This window comes from Diplotaxodon limnothrissa, linkage group LG3, assembly GCF_057381915.1.
Source record: "Diplotaxodon limnothrissa isolate DT_005_m linkage group LG3, D_limnothrissa_male_GT1.1, whole genome shotgun sequence".
NCBI lineage: Eukaryota > Metazoa > Chordata > Actinopteri > Cichliformes > Cichlidae > Diplotaxodon > Diplotaxodon limnothrissa.
The window spans coordinates 41,347,991-41,365,142 of NC_140598.1; the positions used below are offsets into that span (position 1 = coordinate 41,347,991).

General features: G+C 38.2%; 2 protein-coding genes and 1 pseudogene across 2 annotated transcripts; 1 reads left to right on the top strand and 2 right to left on the bottom strand.

Annotated features, from left to right (window-relative positions):
• The first annotated feature begins 36 nt into the window (after positions 1–36).
• Positions 37–2,355, top strand: LOC146635856 (GTPase IMAP family member 4-like; annotated as a pseudogene).
• A 1,999-nt stretch (positions 2,356–4,354) lies between these two features.
• LOC146635857 (GTPase IMAP family member 9-like) lies at positions 4,355–5,176 on the bottom strand (the record flags this gene model as incomplete). The annotated part of the gene is made up of 1 exon (XM_085350230.1): positions 4,355–5,176. A coding segment is annotated over one exon (822 nt), but the record flags the coding sequence as incomplete, so codon positions are not given.
• Positions 5,177–14,313: 9,137 nt separating this feature from the next.
• On the bottom strand, positions 14,314–16,857 carry LOC146635858 (GTPase IMAP family member 4-like). The gene is made up of 2 exons (XM_085349310.1): positions 16,833–16,857; positions 14,314–15,008 (listed from the first exon to the last, which is right to left on the bottom strand). Exons 1-2 carry the CDS (start codon positions 16,855–16,857, stop codon positions 14,314–14,316), a joined length of 720 nt encoding a protein of 239 aa, XP_085205436.1.
• Positions 16,858–17,152: the final 295 nt, after the last annotated feature.

Genomic DNA, 17,152 nt, shown 5'->3' on the forward strand with positions numbered 1-17,152 from the left:
CTAAAGGGATAACAGTTAGACTTGCAAACAGGAATGATGGCGACCACTGACATTTTTCCCTCCTATGGTGTGAATTCCTAGAGTCTTCTCACCTGATCTAGATCCAATAGAACATGTCTGTGACGTTATGTTTCGGTCCATCTGATGCTGCCAGGTTGCACCTCAGACTGTCCAGGATCTAAGCTTTCATTGTGAAGTACACTTCCTTAATATCATCTGTAAGATCTTAAAGTTATAATTGGTGAGGACAAAAACAGTTTTCAAAAGGTTGTGATCACTCGAGTACTGTAACGTATAAGAATGCCTCATTTTATCAGCTCAAAACATTTCTATGTAAAAAGAGCTGTAAATAAAGAAAACTAAGTATGTTTGCATGTTTGGTTTCTCCCCTTATACCGTATATGAAATCATGATTTAATAAGTGAAATTTGTATTTATTCAGATTAACTTTGACTGGGACTAAAATACTTTTTAAAAAGAAATATTCTCTTATTTGCAGAACACTTGAAGATTATCTTGCTGGGAAAATCTGGAAATGGGAAAAGCAGCTTGGCCAACACCATGTTTGGAGAGATGGTGTTTGAGATGGGTCATGCTGCAAACCCTGGAACAAGTCAGTGTAGAGAAGCTACCAGATTGGTGAATGGAACATCTGTCTCTATAATTGACGATCGCACGTCTGAAGAGGATCTGAGGAATGAGATTACAAGGAGTGTCGTAGAGTGTTCTCCTGGACCTCACGCTTTTCTTATTTTACTGAAACTGGAGAGATTCACAGATCCTGAGAATGAGGAGAATGAGGTTATTACCAATATCATAGTCTTCTATCATAGTCTTTTTCTGAAGAAGCTTTCAGGTATGCTGTGCTTGCCTGTGACGATCTTCCTGAAAGAATGCAGATTGAAAAGTTTTGCAGGGGCAACAACCGTCTACGTGAGTTGTTAGAGAGATGCGGTGGGCGCTGCCACGTCTTTGATAACAAATACTGGAACAACCCACAGCATGAATACAGAAACAACCAGCTACAGAGGGAAAACCTGCTCAACACAATAAGAGATGGTGAGGAACAATGGCAGAGGCTGTTACACAAATGAGATGCTGCAAGAAGTGGAGAAGGCAATACAACAACAGCAAGAGCATTATCTATGAAGCGCCTTGAGGCGACTTTTGTTGTGATTTGGCGCTATATAAATAAAATTGAATTGAATTGAGCATTAGATCGTCATCAACAAACATGTCACAGGAAGAAATCAGAGAGGAGGCAGAGAACAGAGTCTACAATATTCTCAAGATGGCTGCTGGTGTTACCACAGGGCTGTTGTTGGGAGCACTGCTTGGTGTGCCGGGAATGATTGCAAACGTTGTTAAAATGCCGAGGACTTTGAAAATACCAGTGAAAATACCAGCAAGTGCCGTAGTGACAGGAGTGGCAACACAGGGAGAACTTCCAACGACTGGTGTTAAATTGGATACAGTTGCACAGCTTGCTGCTACTGCAAGAGCAATAGGTGGAGGTTCCATAGGATATCGTGAAGCTGATAAAGCAGATTCAATAATAGAGGCAGTTGTAAACACAGCTGAGGCTCTTGGTGTACTAGCTGTAGAAGCAGGAAGAACTCTCACAAACCCTAAAACAGAACGTGTTAATCATTTAGAAAAAGATGAACACATTTCAAGACACGTGCAATGCTCTAAACTCCTTATCATCATTTTATTACCATTTTAAAGTGTCACATTTGAACAGCACATATCTGTATTAATTCTTGATTACTTTGTTTGGCTAAGGCAAGTCTTGCTTGGTTGCTTGTGAATTTCACTTGTTGTTTTGTGGTAAATGTTCTGTGATAATCCTTAATAATACATTTGTAATAATTCATGCTGCTGGGTGTGGGTTTAAATTGGTTTCATTTTTCAGTACATGTGTACAATAAATTTCCCCAGTCCTCTAATCAACGTCTGTGTATATAGAGCCCTTCATCCTGACATCCTTTTGTCTTCCATTATTCCTGTTTTCTCCCCCAGTGTGACTTCAGTTTGTATCCATGGATTTTATTTTGTCAGCAACAGAAAACAAAGTTTTGCCTTTGGTTTAATTCTGTCCCTGGAGTCATCAGTACATTAATACAGTAGCTCTCAGATACTGGAGTACCTGGAGAGAACCTGGGGAGACATGAACATTGCATTTTCAATCACTGGTTAGTGGCCAGTTACATTGCTAGTATAAATATTAGCTGTCATCTGAGCATCCCTCCATCGATCACCTGTTTCTGTGCACATCCAGATCAAACTCGGGTTTCTGATCACCTGACCTTCCCAGCTGTCACAGGTAGGAGTCACGTGTCCCTGTTGTCCTAATTGGCCATATTCTTGTTGACTGATGCTCCTCATGTCTTTGTATAGATCACCTGCGGATCGTTTCGTCTGAAGCCTTCTCTCCATCGATTGCTGGTATGTGTTTATTGTGTGACGTATGTTTAATTATTTTACCTGGTAGTAAACAGTATTCATAGGTTGGAGCTACAGAAGCCTCCTATTGGCCACTTTGTTTGAAAATCGGGCAGCACTTTTTGATCAGTATGTAACTTTGATTTGTCAAGATTGTTATTATTTTTTTCCCAGGGCTACATTACAGAAGCGCTGCTTTGACTTTCCCTTCTTTCGTTCGGGTTTCCTTCTGCCCATTTCAGTAACTGGTGTTAAAGAATAAATATATATTCTTAGTGCTTATTTTCTGATTATATTGTTTTATCCATTTTAATAATAAAGGCCTGTATAAAAGAAGGCCAGCTTTTACTCACAAACCAAGTTCTCAGCCAGACTAGAAATACAGGAAGTGCAGAGCTGCAGAGGCAATATATTAAGAACAGGAAACCAGACAGAAAAAGCCTAACTAAGTAACACACACACACACATCAAGTCAGGCCAGAAAGAGTTGTTTTGATCTAAACTATGTGTGACGTGCTAATGACCAAAATAACACCTATATGATACACATTTTTGGCTTCTAATGCTAGAAATCTGCAACTGGCTTTGGGCTGTGCACGGCTCTCTCTTCCGGAAGATGAATAAATGAATAATTTTAAATTGACAACTGAGTCGGGTTTTTATCTGTCAGTAAAAGAATATAAAGATCCAGATTTAATATTGGAGTAATTTTCTTTACTTTTTTGCTGTCGACTTCATCAACAGTAAAAAAAAAAAGAAAAAAAAAAAAGGACAATGCTATGTTAATGGCCAACATTAACATTAAAAAAAAAACACAGACTAAAAAATTATTTTTGTTGCTGGAAAAAAAGTGGAGTTGGAACGAGTGCAGGAGGAAACACAATCATAGGAAAAGAAAATCGATATTATCAGCTCTTTATTTGTGACAAAAAAAGGAAAGTAAAATGAGACCTTAACACTTTTACAGTAAATCTGAAGTGAGGGCAATGAAATCTTTAATCTTGTTATCTTGTTTGTCTTCCTCTCAACGTTTATTGTTTTGCTAAACTTGTTCCTTCACCTCGATGAAAATGTCATGTGTGGAGATAAGACAGGCTTTTGCAATACAGCAAAAATATCTATCTATCTATCTATCCATCCATCCATCCGAAATAACTATTAGTGACCCACAGAAGAGATACTAATTATCTGTATGTAACCTGGGCAATATTCTAATTACACTTCATCCAAAATTTGAGGACCTCTTGCACCCTAAAGAACGAGCAAACCAACTAGTCCAACATGCATCTACAAGTCTTACTTTAAACTGCAGATAGCATACACTGAAGACTTCAGCTGGACCAAGACTGGAGGACGCTAAAGTCTTGTTGACGTCAGAGGTAAAAGGCTTCTTTTGATAAATGCTAATGATACACTGTGCTTTATTAGAAGAGCTGATTTTTTTACTAACACGCTTTTTAAAGATGAAGATTTATGTAGTCTTTAAATAATAATGTAAGACTGTTGTTTAAACTGTTTAAAATAAGTATAACTAGATAGACTCTTTTGACCTCCTTTAAAAGGTCAAAAGATTATTTCCATTTTTGTTCCTTTCTTGGTTTATGTGATCAACAAAAACAGTTTGTTTAAAGGTTCATTTTCTTAATAATGAATAAATAAACAGGTACATGTGTATACACCACATTAAGTAAAATGTTCAAATGTGATAAACAAAGATACAGAAAATATTTGGAAACACTGCATAGTTCAAACAATACTATGTTATTTAGTCGACCTGTTCATGACAATTCAAATCACTTGCGTGACACAAATCTACAATCGTATAAAATAAAATAAACACACAGAACAAAGTTCATGTAAAAATCTTTGTTCTTTCTTTTTCTCTCTCTGTGACATCAGTGTGTGTGTTTTACGTTGCAGTTGCTGCAGTGCTCTGCGATGTGGTCACACTTTTTAAAAAAAGCAGTGCACCAACGATCACAGCTACACCTACCAGGACTTTGACAGATTTTTTGGTTGTGTATTTGGTCAAAAGCCTGTAGACTCTGTGGAGAGAGGCTGATAATGATGATGGTTTACTGCGCTCTTCTTGTTGTCTCTGCCAGTCTTTCAGCATCTCAGTGGTGTAGCTGCCTCCTTCATTTTCCATCAGCATGTTCTCTATTGTGTTGACCAGCTGTGTCACCTGGAACTGGTTGTTCCTGTAATCGTCCTGCTGGTTTTTCCAGTACTTATTATCTACAACGTGGCACCGACCACCACACTTGTCTACCAGATCTTTCAGAGGCTTATTATTTGTGATGAACTCCTTGATGCTCATTCTGTCAGGTAACTGGTCACCATCCGTGAAGACAACTGTAGAATATTTAAATACATCTGCAGAAAAACACTCCTGCAGTTTCCTGATGACAGCCGTCTCCTGCTCTGTGAATTTCTCCACTCTGAGCACAATAATGAAAGCGTGAGGACCAGGAGGACACTTTGTGACACAGCTTTGTATCTCATGCTTCAGCTCCTGCTCTGAAAATCCTGGGCTAAAAAAACCAGGAGTGTCAATCAAAGTGAGATTTCTTCCAACGACAGATCCAGACTTTGCTTCACAAACATTTGCTTGTGAGTCTGAAAAATTTTGGACTTTGAACTCATTCCTTCCTAATATAGTGTTAGCCAGGCTGCTCTTCCCAGCTCCAGTTTTCCCCAGCAGGACGATCCTCGTTGTGTTTGGAACTAGAAGAAAAAAAGATTAGTTACACTTTTAACACTTGTCTGACTGTAGGCCTAATTGTGCTGTTTGTAAATTGTCTCCTTTATTGGTTTTTGATTCCTGTTTTTAGCAGATGGTGTCACTTAAAGTGAGTTCCAGTTTTGCAGCTCTGTGTTTTGGTTCCTGTTTAACTTTATTAAATATGTAAAAATTGTGTATGTTTCTGTTCTGTGTCTTGTGTACTGTTTGTTTGTGGCTGTTACACCCAAAATTCCCCTTGTGGGACAATTAAAGAATTATTCTATTCAATTATTCTTATTCCTGTCCACACGGCAACTTTCAGCTTTTGGTTGTTTTGTTTTATTTTTTCTTCCCACTGAGCTGTTTTGATAGATATATTTTCATTTAACACCACCTTTCACTCAAATAATTCACTAGTCTTGCTGTCCCAGTGTGTTTTACCACCTACTAAAGCTCTTTACACACAGCGGAGTAATGATAACATCCTACCACACAACCAGAAGAAATCAAAACCATACTTACATGTAAGGTGTGACACACACAAAAACTATATTCGCGTTGCGAAAGGCATGTCCACAATGTTACACTCATTGTGGACATGCCTGGAAATGCAAGTATATTGGACAGAAATTCATAACTATATTCATCATGTAACTGAGATTACACTTGATGTTTCTCTGGGATGGTCTTTAGCCAAAGTGTTTAAAGCACTGAAGGTTTGGGTAGTAATGGCAATAATAATCGGACAAGTCTGTGTACGTCCTCAGTCGTCCAGCTCATGGTAGTCTGAGAAACTTGGACAGCAAGCAGCTGGAGTTGTTATTTAATTATTGGAGCTAAAGAAGTCTCCTGGATTTTTTTTTTATTTTTTTTTTTACTAAACTTACAGAAATCCAGTTGCTTTATTTTGCCAAGCTTCTAGGAATGATTGAAATGAATTCAAGAACGCTTCAAAGTGAAGTCATACATTTAAAAGAATTTATGTGTGGGTACAGAATGATGATGGATTGTATTTGACATTCAATTGTTTTATACAGATATATTCTTTATTTTATAAACTATTCAATGTCAATTGTTCTTTGATTTAGTTAACTACTTTTTGTTTAGATACAGACATGCTGGAGTACTGACTCTCTTTACATTAAGTTTTAATCTAAATAATAATTGCTTTTATTATTATATATAAAGATTAACTAAAAATATATAAAGTTACATTAAAAAAAGGGACATTAGTAAAGGCTAATCAGGAAGAGGAAACATAAGGCAAAGCTCCACCAGCATTATTATTCCTGCAGCAACAGGTTAATATCAGTGGGCATAATAACCCCCCCCCCCTCCACTATCTGTTTATCTATTCAACCATCTACTTATATTATTCATATTTAGATTATATTTACTTACTATACTTTAGGGTATATATAAAACACACTCTTACTTGTTTCTTCTGTTTTTCTATGTGCTTTTTTTGTCCAAATAAAGCTCACGTTTAAAAATGTGTTTACAATAATTTTCTACAATTTCTTTTACTTAAAATCTTAACTTACAAAATATAAAGGTTCATATTTTAGTGAAATGGTAAAAAAGTGGATTAATACCCCCCACCCCCACCCTCCAAAAAAAAAAAATTATCTTCAGTGCTCCTCCTAAATGAAACACTTACTGCGCATCTAAGATGGCTGCCATAGCACACTGAGGAGAAATGAGCATAAACAAAACGAGGAACATGTTTTAGCTAGGATGTCAAAACAGCCCACTGTGTAGCCTGTTAGCTATAACAGTATAAATAAGATTAGATATGGAGGAATGATTTAATGTTAATCATCCTTTGAGGTATGAACACGTTTGCACTACTTTAGCAAAGACTTGAAAATAATCAGACTGTTTACACTGGTGCTGAATGATACTACAGGCACTTGTATGCATGTCTGTGTACGTCTAAATTCATTGCTCAGTGCATAAAAAAGAAGTTAACTAACTTACCATCCATGATGAAGGTAATCAGCGGTAGTTTTGCCTGAAGCTTATAATTAATGGCAGACTGTGATGTCGGTGTTTCCTCTCTGCTGTCGGACTCTGACTGTAGTTCTGTTTCACTTTCTGTTTCTGTCTTAAGCTGCAATACACCAAAACAACAAGCAGTTGACGGCCTGTGTTTAAAAGTCTGTAGCTGTATGGAAACTTAAATTATGATTAGGCTACAAATTTTAAATTACAATTTTATTAAAGCAGAATTATTTTTTGTCATGCATATCTCTCCACTGGAAGTTAGCAAAGACTAAACTGTCTTCCTAAATAAATACTAATGAGAATAAATGTTTCAGTGATGCTCAGTTATTTGTAATTAATAAGTAATTAATTCAAAAATCTTAAAATAATGTTGGTTAATCTTTCCTCACAATTAAAAAAATAAAAAAATAAAAATGATTTGAAATAGAAAAATAATTGTCCACAATCATTCGATGTATATGAATGTGAGAGCAATATTTGGAAATACTCTGTCATGGTTCTGGGTCGTTGACCCAGCGTTTTGTGTTTTGTGATTATTTTCCTCTGTTCTAGTTATTCTGTGTCCTCCCCCCTGGTGTCCGGTTCGGGTCCTAGATTTCCTGTTCTATTCTGAAGGTCTGTGTCTGTTGTCATTGTGTTCAGCTTGTGTCCTCCAGTCATCATGTGTATTCAGATCAGCTGTTCTTCCCTCCTGTGTGCGATTACCCGATTACCTTGTGTGTGTATATTTAGTGGGTGTCGGTCTGTGTTCGTTGTCGGCTCGTCTGCGTTCATCTGCGTTCTATGGTGTTCCTGTCTCTGCGTCTCTCTGAACCGCACCCCTTTTGTATGGTCTCAGGTTTGTCACTTAGTTTCCCCCAGTTTAGGTTTCCGTTTGTAATTACTCACGCTTCGTTGCCTGTTTTTGTCACTACTTTGTAAATAAACATCACTCGTATCATCAGTCACTGCTGCATTTTGGGTCCTCCTTTTCCTCCACACCACACGGCTCACTCCGCCAGCCGTGACATACTCAAAACAATGGTACAGGTACTTGTACTTTACTAATGAGTTATTTTATAACAATTAATATTTTAATGTCTCAGAGGAAATATTACAGCTGTATTTATTACATAATACAGAGCGCCGAAAGGGATATTTGAGGGGAAAAAATTACGATGAACTCTTGCGAGATCTCACAAAAGTTTTGCAAGATCCTGAGTTAGAGATCCTGCTACTTTTTAATAACGGGTCTGTTTCTGTCCATTCAGGAATGAGAAGTGTCCACGGAGTAGACATGGAGGATTTAGGATTTAGAATGTTTCCTGTGGTCACGAGAGGTCTCACAAGAGGACATCACGCACACGCAACAAGACAAAGTATGTGTAAAATTCAGTAAGTGAAAGAACAAGATAGCATAAAACACTGGGGTTGAGAAGGCAATTGACTTGTAGAATAACAGAAGTCGTATATGCAAGCCTTTAATGTTAACTCTTGTAATTATGTTCAGGTTCATTAAACATGTTAAGTGCACATATGTTTTGAAATGTCATATTGTAATCTGTCTGTATTGTTACTATTCTAACGTGGACGAAGTCCTTCTGTCAACAAACTAAGTACAGCACGGATAAAGAGACTCTTCTGCAGAACCTAAGATATAAAATTGCAGCATGGAAAGTAAGATCAAAAACCAAAGGAGCGCTGTGTGGTCCATCAGGTGTGTTCCACAAGCAACGTGAAGGGATGGCGAGACAGTGAAATACTGCAGGAGAGAATACCTGCAGAAAAATTGACACTGTTGGCAAACTTTGTGAACAAACCAATTTGAAGCCCCTGAGATTTTACATGATGACAAGACGAAATATGGTCAACTTTTCAGTCCTCATCTGAGTGGATGAATATAGGGAAGATTTCTTCTTCACAGTGTTTTTGTGGTGAGGTGTGGAGATTGGCAGCAGCTGGTTCACTAAAACATGTCCCTCTAGTGAAAACATTGTTACGGGTTCAAATATTGAGGAGGGATACAGGAGGAATTCAAATCACAACACTGGTCCAGAAGGGTTAGGTCAAACGATGATTTTAATGAACACACGCGTGGAGAGATGAATACCGTCACACACTCGGCGTCGATCTCTCCCTAACAATACACAAGCAGTTGTTTTATATCATCAGGGTATTATTACGCCCCCTCTTGCGTTAAGCAAATACAATACATGCAGAAGTCAAAACCACAAACGTTCCGTTAGCGACTTTGACACAGTTTGAAAGAACATCTTCTTTGCCTCCAAGCCAGGTGCTTCCAGTAGCTCATCTCGCTCTCGCATCTCCAAAACCTCAGAGGCAGGCTCTGCAACAAAACTATCAATTCTGCAGGTACAAAAATGCAGTTACAAGCAAAATATGTCTTAACTCTTACCTAGAATATAAGTCTACCTACAGTGTGTGTATGTGTGTCCTGACCTCAATTGACACCCTGTATCACCTCTCACCTCGCCTACTAAAGCTCCCAACCAGACAGAGGCCACTCTCAGATGTGTAACAATCTACTAAAACTATATATGTATATATTGAATAAATGCTTTAATTAAATGCCACTACTCAAAGCTTAATAAAAAAGAATATAAACGGATAAAAGATAATAATGAATAACCTAGTTATTCAAATAGCATCATCCCAACAGCTCCTCAAAATAACCACCAAAAGATGCACACTTTACAGAGGAAACAAAGACATTTCAGAAGTACACTTCCTGTCTTATTCTGAGTCATCTGTTACCAGTGTTGGGAAGGTTACTTTTAAAATGTATTCCATTACAGAATACAGAATACATGCCCCAAAATGTATTCTGTAACGTATTCCGTTACGTTACTCAATGACAGTAACGTATTCTGAATACTTTGGATTACTTGATATATTATCATGCTTTTTACAACAACGTGAATGTACTATTGCTGTGTGATTTATTACTGTCACTGAAGGTCCGCGACTCCGAACTGTAGTAAAGGGACCTCTGACTAATACGGCGGGGTCCCTGTCGGCTCGTAGCCGAAAAATAGCTTTACTTTGTTGTGTGGGTCAACTTTTCTTGCGAGAGACAGAGAGAGGCGTTGAAAGACTGCTCCAACGGAACTTATTGTTTTCGGAGGAAAACACGAACACGGTGTACAGTCGAGTCTTAATAGCTTACTTACAACTGGGCTCGTCAGGCACTCTTCTTGGCTGAAGTGGTTATTATTATATTTACATGCTTCCAGCTCCCGTTTTTCCTCGATGACAACTCGTACCTTTCCACTCCCCTTTTTCTCCCTCCTCGCGCTCACAGACACATAACGTGTATGGCAGTCCATTCTCCCTGCAGCATGGACTGTCACTACCCGATCCGTACCAGAAACCCGATCGGTACCCTGCATGCGTAAATCTTACGTCACTTCCTCTCTTTGCCAACATTGCGACATTCAATATATTTGAATGATACGGTTAGCGCCCAGTTAGCTCCTAGCATTTCTCAACAGCTCTGCCTCCTTTTCGACTGCCCGGGACATTTAAACAATGGATAATCCGTATACGAAGAAATTCATGCTTTTCTCCTCAACAGAGAGCGTCCCCCGATTGAGCAACAGCGCCGTAAAATAAGAAGAATGGCGCCTAATTACAGAGTTAATAATGCAGACTTTGTAATATCTCACGTGTAGATTCACCAGCCAGATGAAGTGTTTATTGACAATTGACAGTGATAGCGCACATCATCATCACTATTCCAACAATCCTCTCCTCACAGACAAGCATAAACACACTCGACTATCGCTAAATCAAATTTAACACACGTTTGTAATGACGCTAATTCAGTTTATAATAGGGTTTATTTGCTCGGTCAGCAGGTGGCGGTATCCTCGTACACTGGGGAGTACACTGCCATTAAACTAACAAAGAAGAAGAAAACATCTGCACATGCGCGGTACGGATCGGGTAGACCCGATTTGTACGGTCAGACTTTACACAGGCGCAGTAAGGATCGGGGAGTCCTGATCCGTAACTATCTTTTTATTTTTCGTTTTTGTCTACATTGTACTGAAATGCTTCATTATTGCAAACATTTTAAGATATACTTGTTATTCTTAACATCTTAACAGATACTCCTTAACAGACCTGTAACTATCGTAAAACACTACGACCGGAAGTAGAAACCTTTCGCGCATGTGGGGTACCGATCGGGTTTCCGGTACGGATCGGGTAGTGACACGGACTACACTGCCCATGATGCTACATTCTTTAGAGCTATGCTTGTAGCGTTCTGCCTGTTAGCTTAGCACAACAACAACAACAACGAAAAGGCGCTCTCACCCAGGAAACACACAGTCGCAGAGAGAGAGAGAGAGAGAGAGAGAGAGCGAGAGAGAGAGCGTTGCCCTGTAACCATGGCAACCGTAACGCTGCCGCCTGGAACAACAGAACGTAGCTGTCAAACAAAACCCAAACAGTCCTGACCCGCGACAAAATGAAACAGGAAAGTACCGCAGTGTAATCCATTTATTTCAACAAAGTAACTGTATTCTGAATACCACCTTTTTAAACGGTAACTGTAACGGAATACAGTTACTCATATTTTGTATTTTAAATACGTAACGGCGGTACATGTATTCCGTTACTCCCCAACACTGTCTGCTACCAAGCAAACTCAAACGCAGCACGTTGCCGAATACACTCAGGCCTTTGCTCAGCTACTATTTTACTGTAAGATTAACCTTCTAAGCTCCACGTCACTCATACTCTGCTTAGTTTCACTTTCGCAAGCACGCTCTGCAAAAGCATGTAGTTTCCTGTCTACTTTGGCACAGACTGTACTCAGAGTTGGGCTTTTCTTATATAACCCAATATAATCAGCATATGAGCATTTAAGATTATAAATTTAAACTCAACAGTTTAAAGTGGTCATAACTGCACCTGTAATAAAAGTTAATGTGATTATGATAACACCTGTAATACAAATTATAACATAATGCCAACAGCTTCAATAAATACTTTGATGAAATGATGATTAATGCAATGATAAAGATGATGGTTATGAACAGTAGCAGTAAAATAATTTCTCTAATCCTACAACATGTAACTAAGAGGCAGCTCTGCTGTCAGGGATATATAGAGAGGAGCTTGTGTGTGCGGTTTTTATAGACTTTACAAGGAGCTGGTTCCTCTGAGGGGACAGAGTGTGCATGCAGGTGTGTGAAAGCAGCAGCAAGGTCTATATTAAGAACAGAATATTAAGAACAGGGTTTGTGACTAACTGTCAGTGCTCAGAGCTCCACACTTACACAGGTTAAACAACCAGATTAGAGATTAACTCTCCCTTTTTCACCAAAACAAAACACGCACAAAGTATGAACTCCTCTCTCATAGAAAAGTAACCCAACTTGAATGATATGCAACCAACAACTAACTGTTTCGGTTTCCTTCTTACCTTTCTGCCTCACCTCTCAGCCACGTCCCCACATGTTCAAACACCACAGAGCAATAAACAGGAAACTGCTGAACAGCAGAACATCAGCAGAGACAGAAAATCCAGAGCGTTCTCACTCCCGAGGCGTAACATGTCGACGTTTTGTCACGTCCCGCGGCGTTCCTGAGGAACGCGAAAGGAGACCTTCGGCGTTCTTATGGTACGCGGCGGGTTATGGCTGGAATCCAGTGCAATGACACTCCCGCGGGAGTAGACGTTCCAGCCCTGTATTCCAGCCCTAAACCTAACCTTATCCCTAGCCCTGACCATAACCTTATTCCTGACCTTAACCAGGACTTTAATGATGTTAAATAGCGTGTTTCTAAGCGATTTGAAGAATAAGAGCGAACATGTGTAGGTTCAGTCCAGACGGTTCTCATATTTCCTCTTTTTCCGAGGTCGTCATTTAGGAACGTGGTGGGTAGCCGAAAACGTAATATGGTGACGATTTGTCACCTAGCGTAAAATGTTACGCTTTGGGAGTGAGAACGGGTTGGAAAATCACACATCAACTGCCTGTAAAAGAGAGAAATGGCCAGCAAATACACTCGTCACAGTGAGTACATTTAAAAGACTAATCTATAACATCCATTTTATATAAAGGGTAATAATAATAATAATAATAATAATAATAATAATAATTTCCTCTCTTCAACTAACAATTTCTCTTTTGATGGTTTTCTAAGCACTTTGTACAATTTGATGCCCAACATGAACATCAGCGTTTAAACGCTGTGTAAAAGAAAACTAACGCAGACTTTTAATTTCTTGTTTCTTTAATTAAAACCCAGAGTCAGAATCTAGGAAAAGAAAATTAAAATATATTTTTCAGTAAAAAAATTTATTTTAAATAAATATCATCAACAGCTTCTTGATGACACAAGACGGAGTAAAATAAGATCTGAACACTTTTTACAGTAAACCTGCTGAAAGGAATGAAGTGATGAAGGTGTTTTCTTAGTCATCCCACTCAGCACAAACAGGAAGTTTATGGGTGGCTGTAGCTCAGGTGGCAGAGCAGGTCAGCCACTAATCAGAAGGTCGGTGGTTTGATCCCAGGCTGCCTCCTGGCTGCATGCCGAATGTCCTTGGGCAAGATACTAACCCCATGTTTGCCTACTGGTGGTGGTCAGAGGGCCCGGTGGCGGTCCGGCAGCCTCGATATTAGCTATTTAAATTAGCTGTGATGGCTCAAGGACACATCTAAAACCTGCAGGTCATTCCATATCCCTGCTCCAGTGTTTGTAGTTTAAAAGCCTAGCGGTTTGGCCTGCATTTTCAAATAATGGAAAAACAACATTTATTTATGAATTAAAGATATAAAAATGTAACATTTACTGTGTACAGGAACTGAAGACTGAAACCAATTCAAACCAGACCATACTTTGATTGGCTGAAAGGAAATGTATAAATGAAAATACAAGGTAAGAAATCTAATCAAAATATCAAAACGCCTTGCTTAGTAATGTGACACTTTAAAATGATAATAAATGATGATAATGAGTTTAGAGCATTAAATGTGTTAGAAATGTGCTAATCTTCTTCTAAAAGCGATTAAGACGTTTGAGGGTTTGTGAGAGTTCTTCTTGCTTCTACAGCTAGTTCACCAAGAACCTCAGCTGTGTTCATAACTGCCTCCTTTATTGAATCTGCTTCATCAGCTTCACAATATCCTACATGACATGTCTCCTGATGATGATCTAATTCTCTCTTGCTGTTGTTCTATTAGCCTCTCCACTTCTTGCAGCATCTCATTTGTGTAACAACGTTCACCGTTGTTCCTCACCATCTCTTTCATTGTGTTGAGCAGCTTTTCCCTCTGCAGCTGGTTGTTTCTGTATTCATGCTGTGGGTTGTTGTTCCAGTATTTGTTATCAAAGACGTGGCAGCGCCCACCACATCTCTCTAACAACTCACGTAGACAGTTATTGCTCCTGCAAAACTCTTCAATCTGCATTCTTTCAGGAAGATCGTCACCACGAGTGAAGACAAGCACAGCATATCTGAAAGCTTCTTCAGAAAAAGACTCTATGATTTTGGTAATAACCTCGTACTCATGATCTGTGAATCTCTCCACTTTCAGTAAAATAAGAAAAGCGTGAGGTCCAGGAGAACACTCTACGACACACCTTGCAATCTTATTTCTCAAACCCTCTTCAGACCTGCGATTGTCAAAGAAACCAGGAGTGTCAATTATAGTAACAGATGTTCCATTCACCACTTTGGTAGCTTTCGTACACTGACTTGTTCCAGAGGTTGCAGTATGACATATCTCAAACACCGTCTCTCCAAATATGGTGTTGGCCAAGCTGCTTTTCCCACTTCCAGGTTTTCCTAGCAGGACAATCCTCAGGTGATCTGCAAATAAGAGAAAAATTACTTCCTGATTTTTTTTTCCATACTTGGCATACCTCTGTTTCATATCATGAAAAAATTTTAATATTAGACATAGAAACCCTGACAAATATTAATAATATTATTCATGTATCAAGGAGGAAATGCAGCACTTTTAAAACTTGATTTCTTTAGCTACTGTTTTTTTTTATTATTTCATTTATAGCTCCTTATTTTTTACATATCTTTTGAGCTGATAAAATAGTACATAAAATTATGAAACTCGTTTTCCTCATCAGCCACCTACAACTGTAACATGTGAAAGATAAAATAAAGGAGGATACATTTCTATATGTTTCTAAAGGAAACATATAGAAAAGGAAATTAATGTAATGTCACAAGAATTCAGGTTGACATCAGAATGTCAGATTTCTTTGCTAGCTGACTTGACTTTAGTATGAAAGTATTTTTTTTCTCTTCTTATTTGGCTGCATTCCCAGGATTTTTTTTCTTCAAAATTTTTGTTTGTATAGAGGAAAATTTTCTCTTTATGTTTCTCTTTTCACTGCAAGGCAGCATGAAAACGCTGGGTAATTACTTCCCAAAGAAACCCCTGTTCATCAGAAAGCAGACGTGTGTAGACACCTTTCATCTTGGAGTACTTTGCTGGATAAATTGAGAAGAGACCATATAACTCTGGGAATGTGTGTGTGTGTGTGTGTGTGTCTTAATAAATGTCTCAGAGAGCAGATAGAATGATTTTTTTAGGATTTAAGACTTGTTGTTGATGAAAATAAATCTCTTTTTATGCCGTGTTATCCACTGTCTTATCTAAAAGACAAAAACATGACAGAAATAATAATCTAAATAAGTGAAACTGGAAAGAACTTCCTGGTATTCGTGTAGGCGTTTTCTAGTCTTACTCAAAGACCACTCAAAGTGTTTTAACATGTAACACCAAAGATTTGTGTCATTCATATATATTTAATGTCTATAATATTCTGAATAATTATAATTGAGTTATTTCTATATATTGGAGCTAAAAGATAAAGTTTGTAAGACACCATGTGTCTGGACTGTGTGAGGAAGGTGCAGTAACTGGGGGAAACCCATTCAGGTCCAAGGAGAACATGTAAAAGCCATAAAAAGATCACTGCCAGGTTTCAAACCAGAAACCTTCTCACTGTGTCAACTATTAAAGATCCAGGCACCGTCTCCAACCAAGTATTGTAGATTTGGTGGGTGGAGATTAAACTGCTGGTGATTACAGAAGCGAAAGTAGACATGTACAAGCTGCAAAAACCACAAGGAGGACATATACATGCTTTATTGCAGCAATGAAACGACTGTTTCACAGGAGTTTGCTGCCCTAAACTTCCTGTTTCAGAGAGTTAAATGTCTGTTAGTGAAGAAAACAAGTGCTGAGTGGGATGACTGAGAAAACACCTTCATCACTTCCTTTCAGCAGGTTTACTGTAAACAGTGTTCAAATCTTATTTTACTTGTTCTTGTGTCATCAAGAAACTGTTGATGATATTGATTTAAAAGAAATTATTTTACTGAAAATGTTTTTAAATTTTCATTTCCTGGGTTCTGACTCTGGGTTTTAATTAAAGAAACACAAAATTAAAAGTCTGTGTTAGTTTTCTTTTACACAGCGTTTAAAAGCTGATGTTCATATTGTGCATCAAATTGTACAAAGTGCTTAGAAAACCACCAAAAGAGAAATTGTTAGTTGAAGAGAGGAAATTATTATTATTATTATTATTATTATTATTATTATTATTATTATTATTATTACCCTTTATATCAAATGGATGTTATAAATTAGTCTTTTAAATTACTCACCTTGACGAGTGTATTTGCTGGCCATTTCTCTCTTTTATGGGCAGTTGATGTGTGATTTCCTGTCTCTGCTGATGTTCTGCTGTTCAGCAGTTTCCTGTTTATTGATCTGCGGTGTTTGAACATGTGAGAACGTGTTTTAGAACAGATGACTTAGTTATGTGACTTTTTTACATACAAACTGCCCTATTTGAATAACTCAATACATGAAACGCAGCTTAACAGGCTTCGATATATACCACATATTCCTCAAACACTATTATAAAAAATTTGTTTTTAGATGTTCTGGGTCGCCGCATGAATCCAAGTCGCTTGTGCACGAG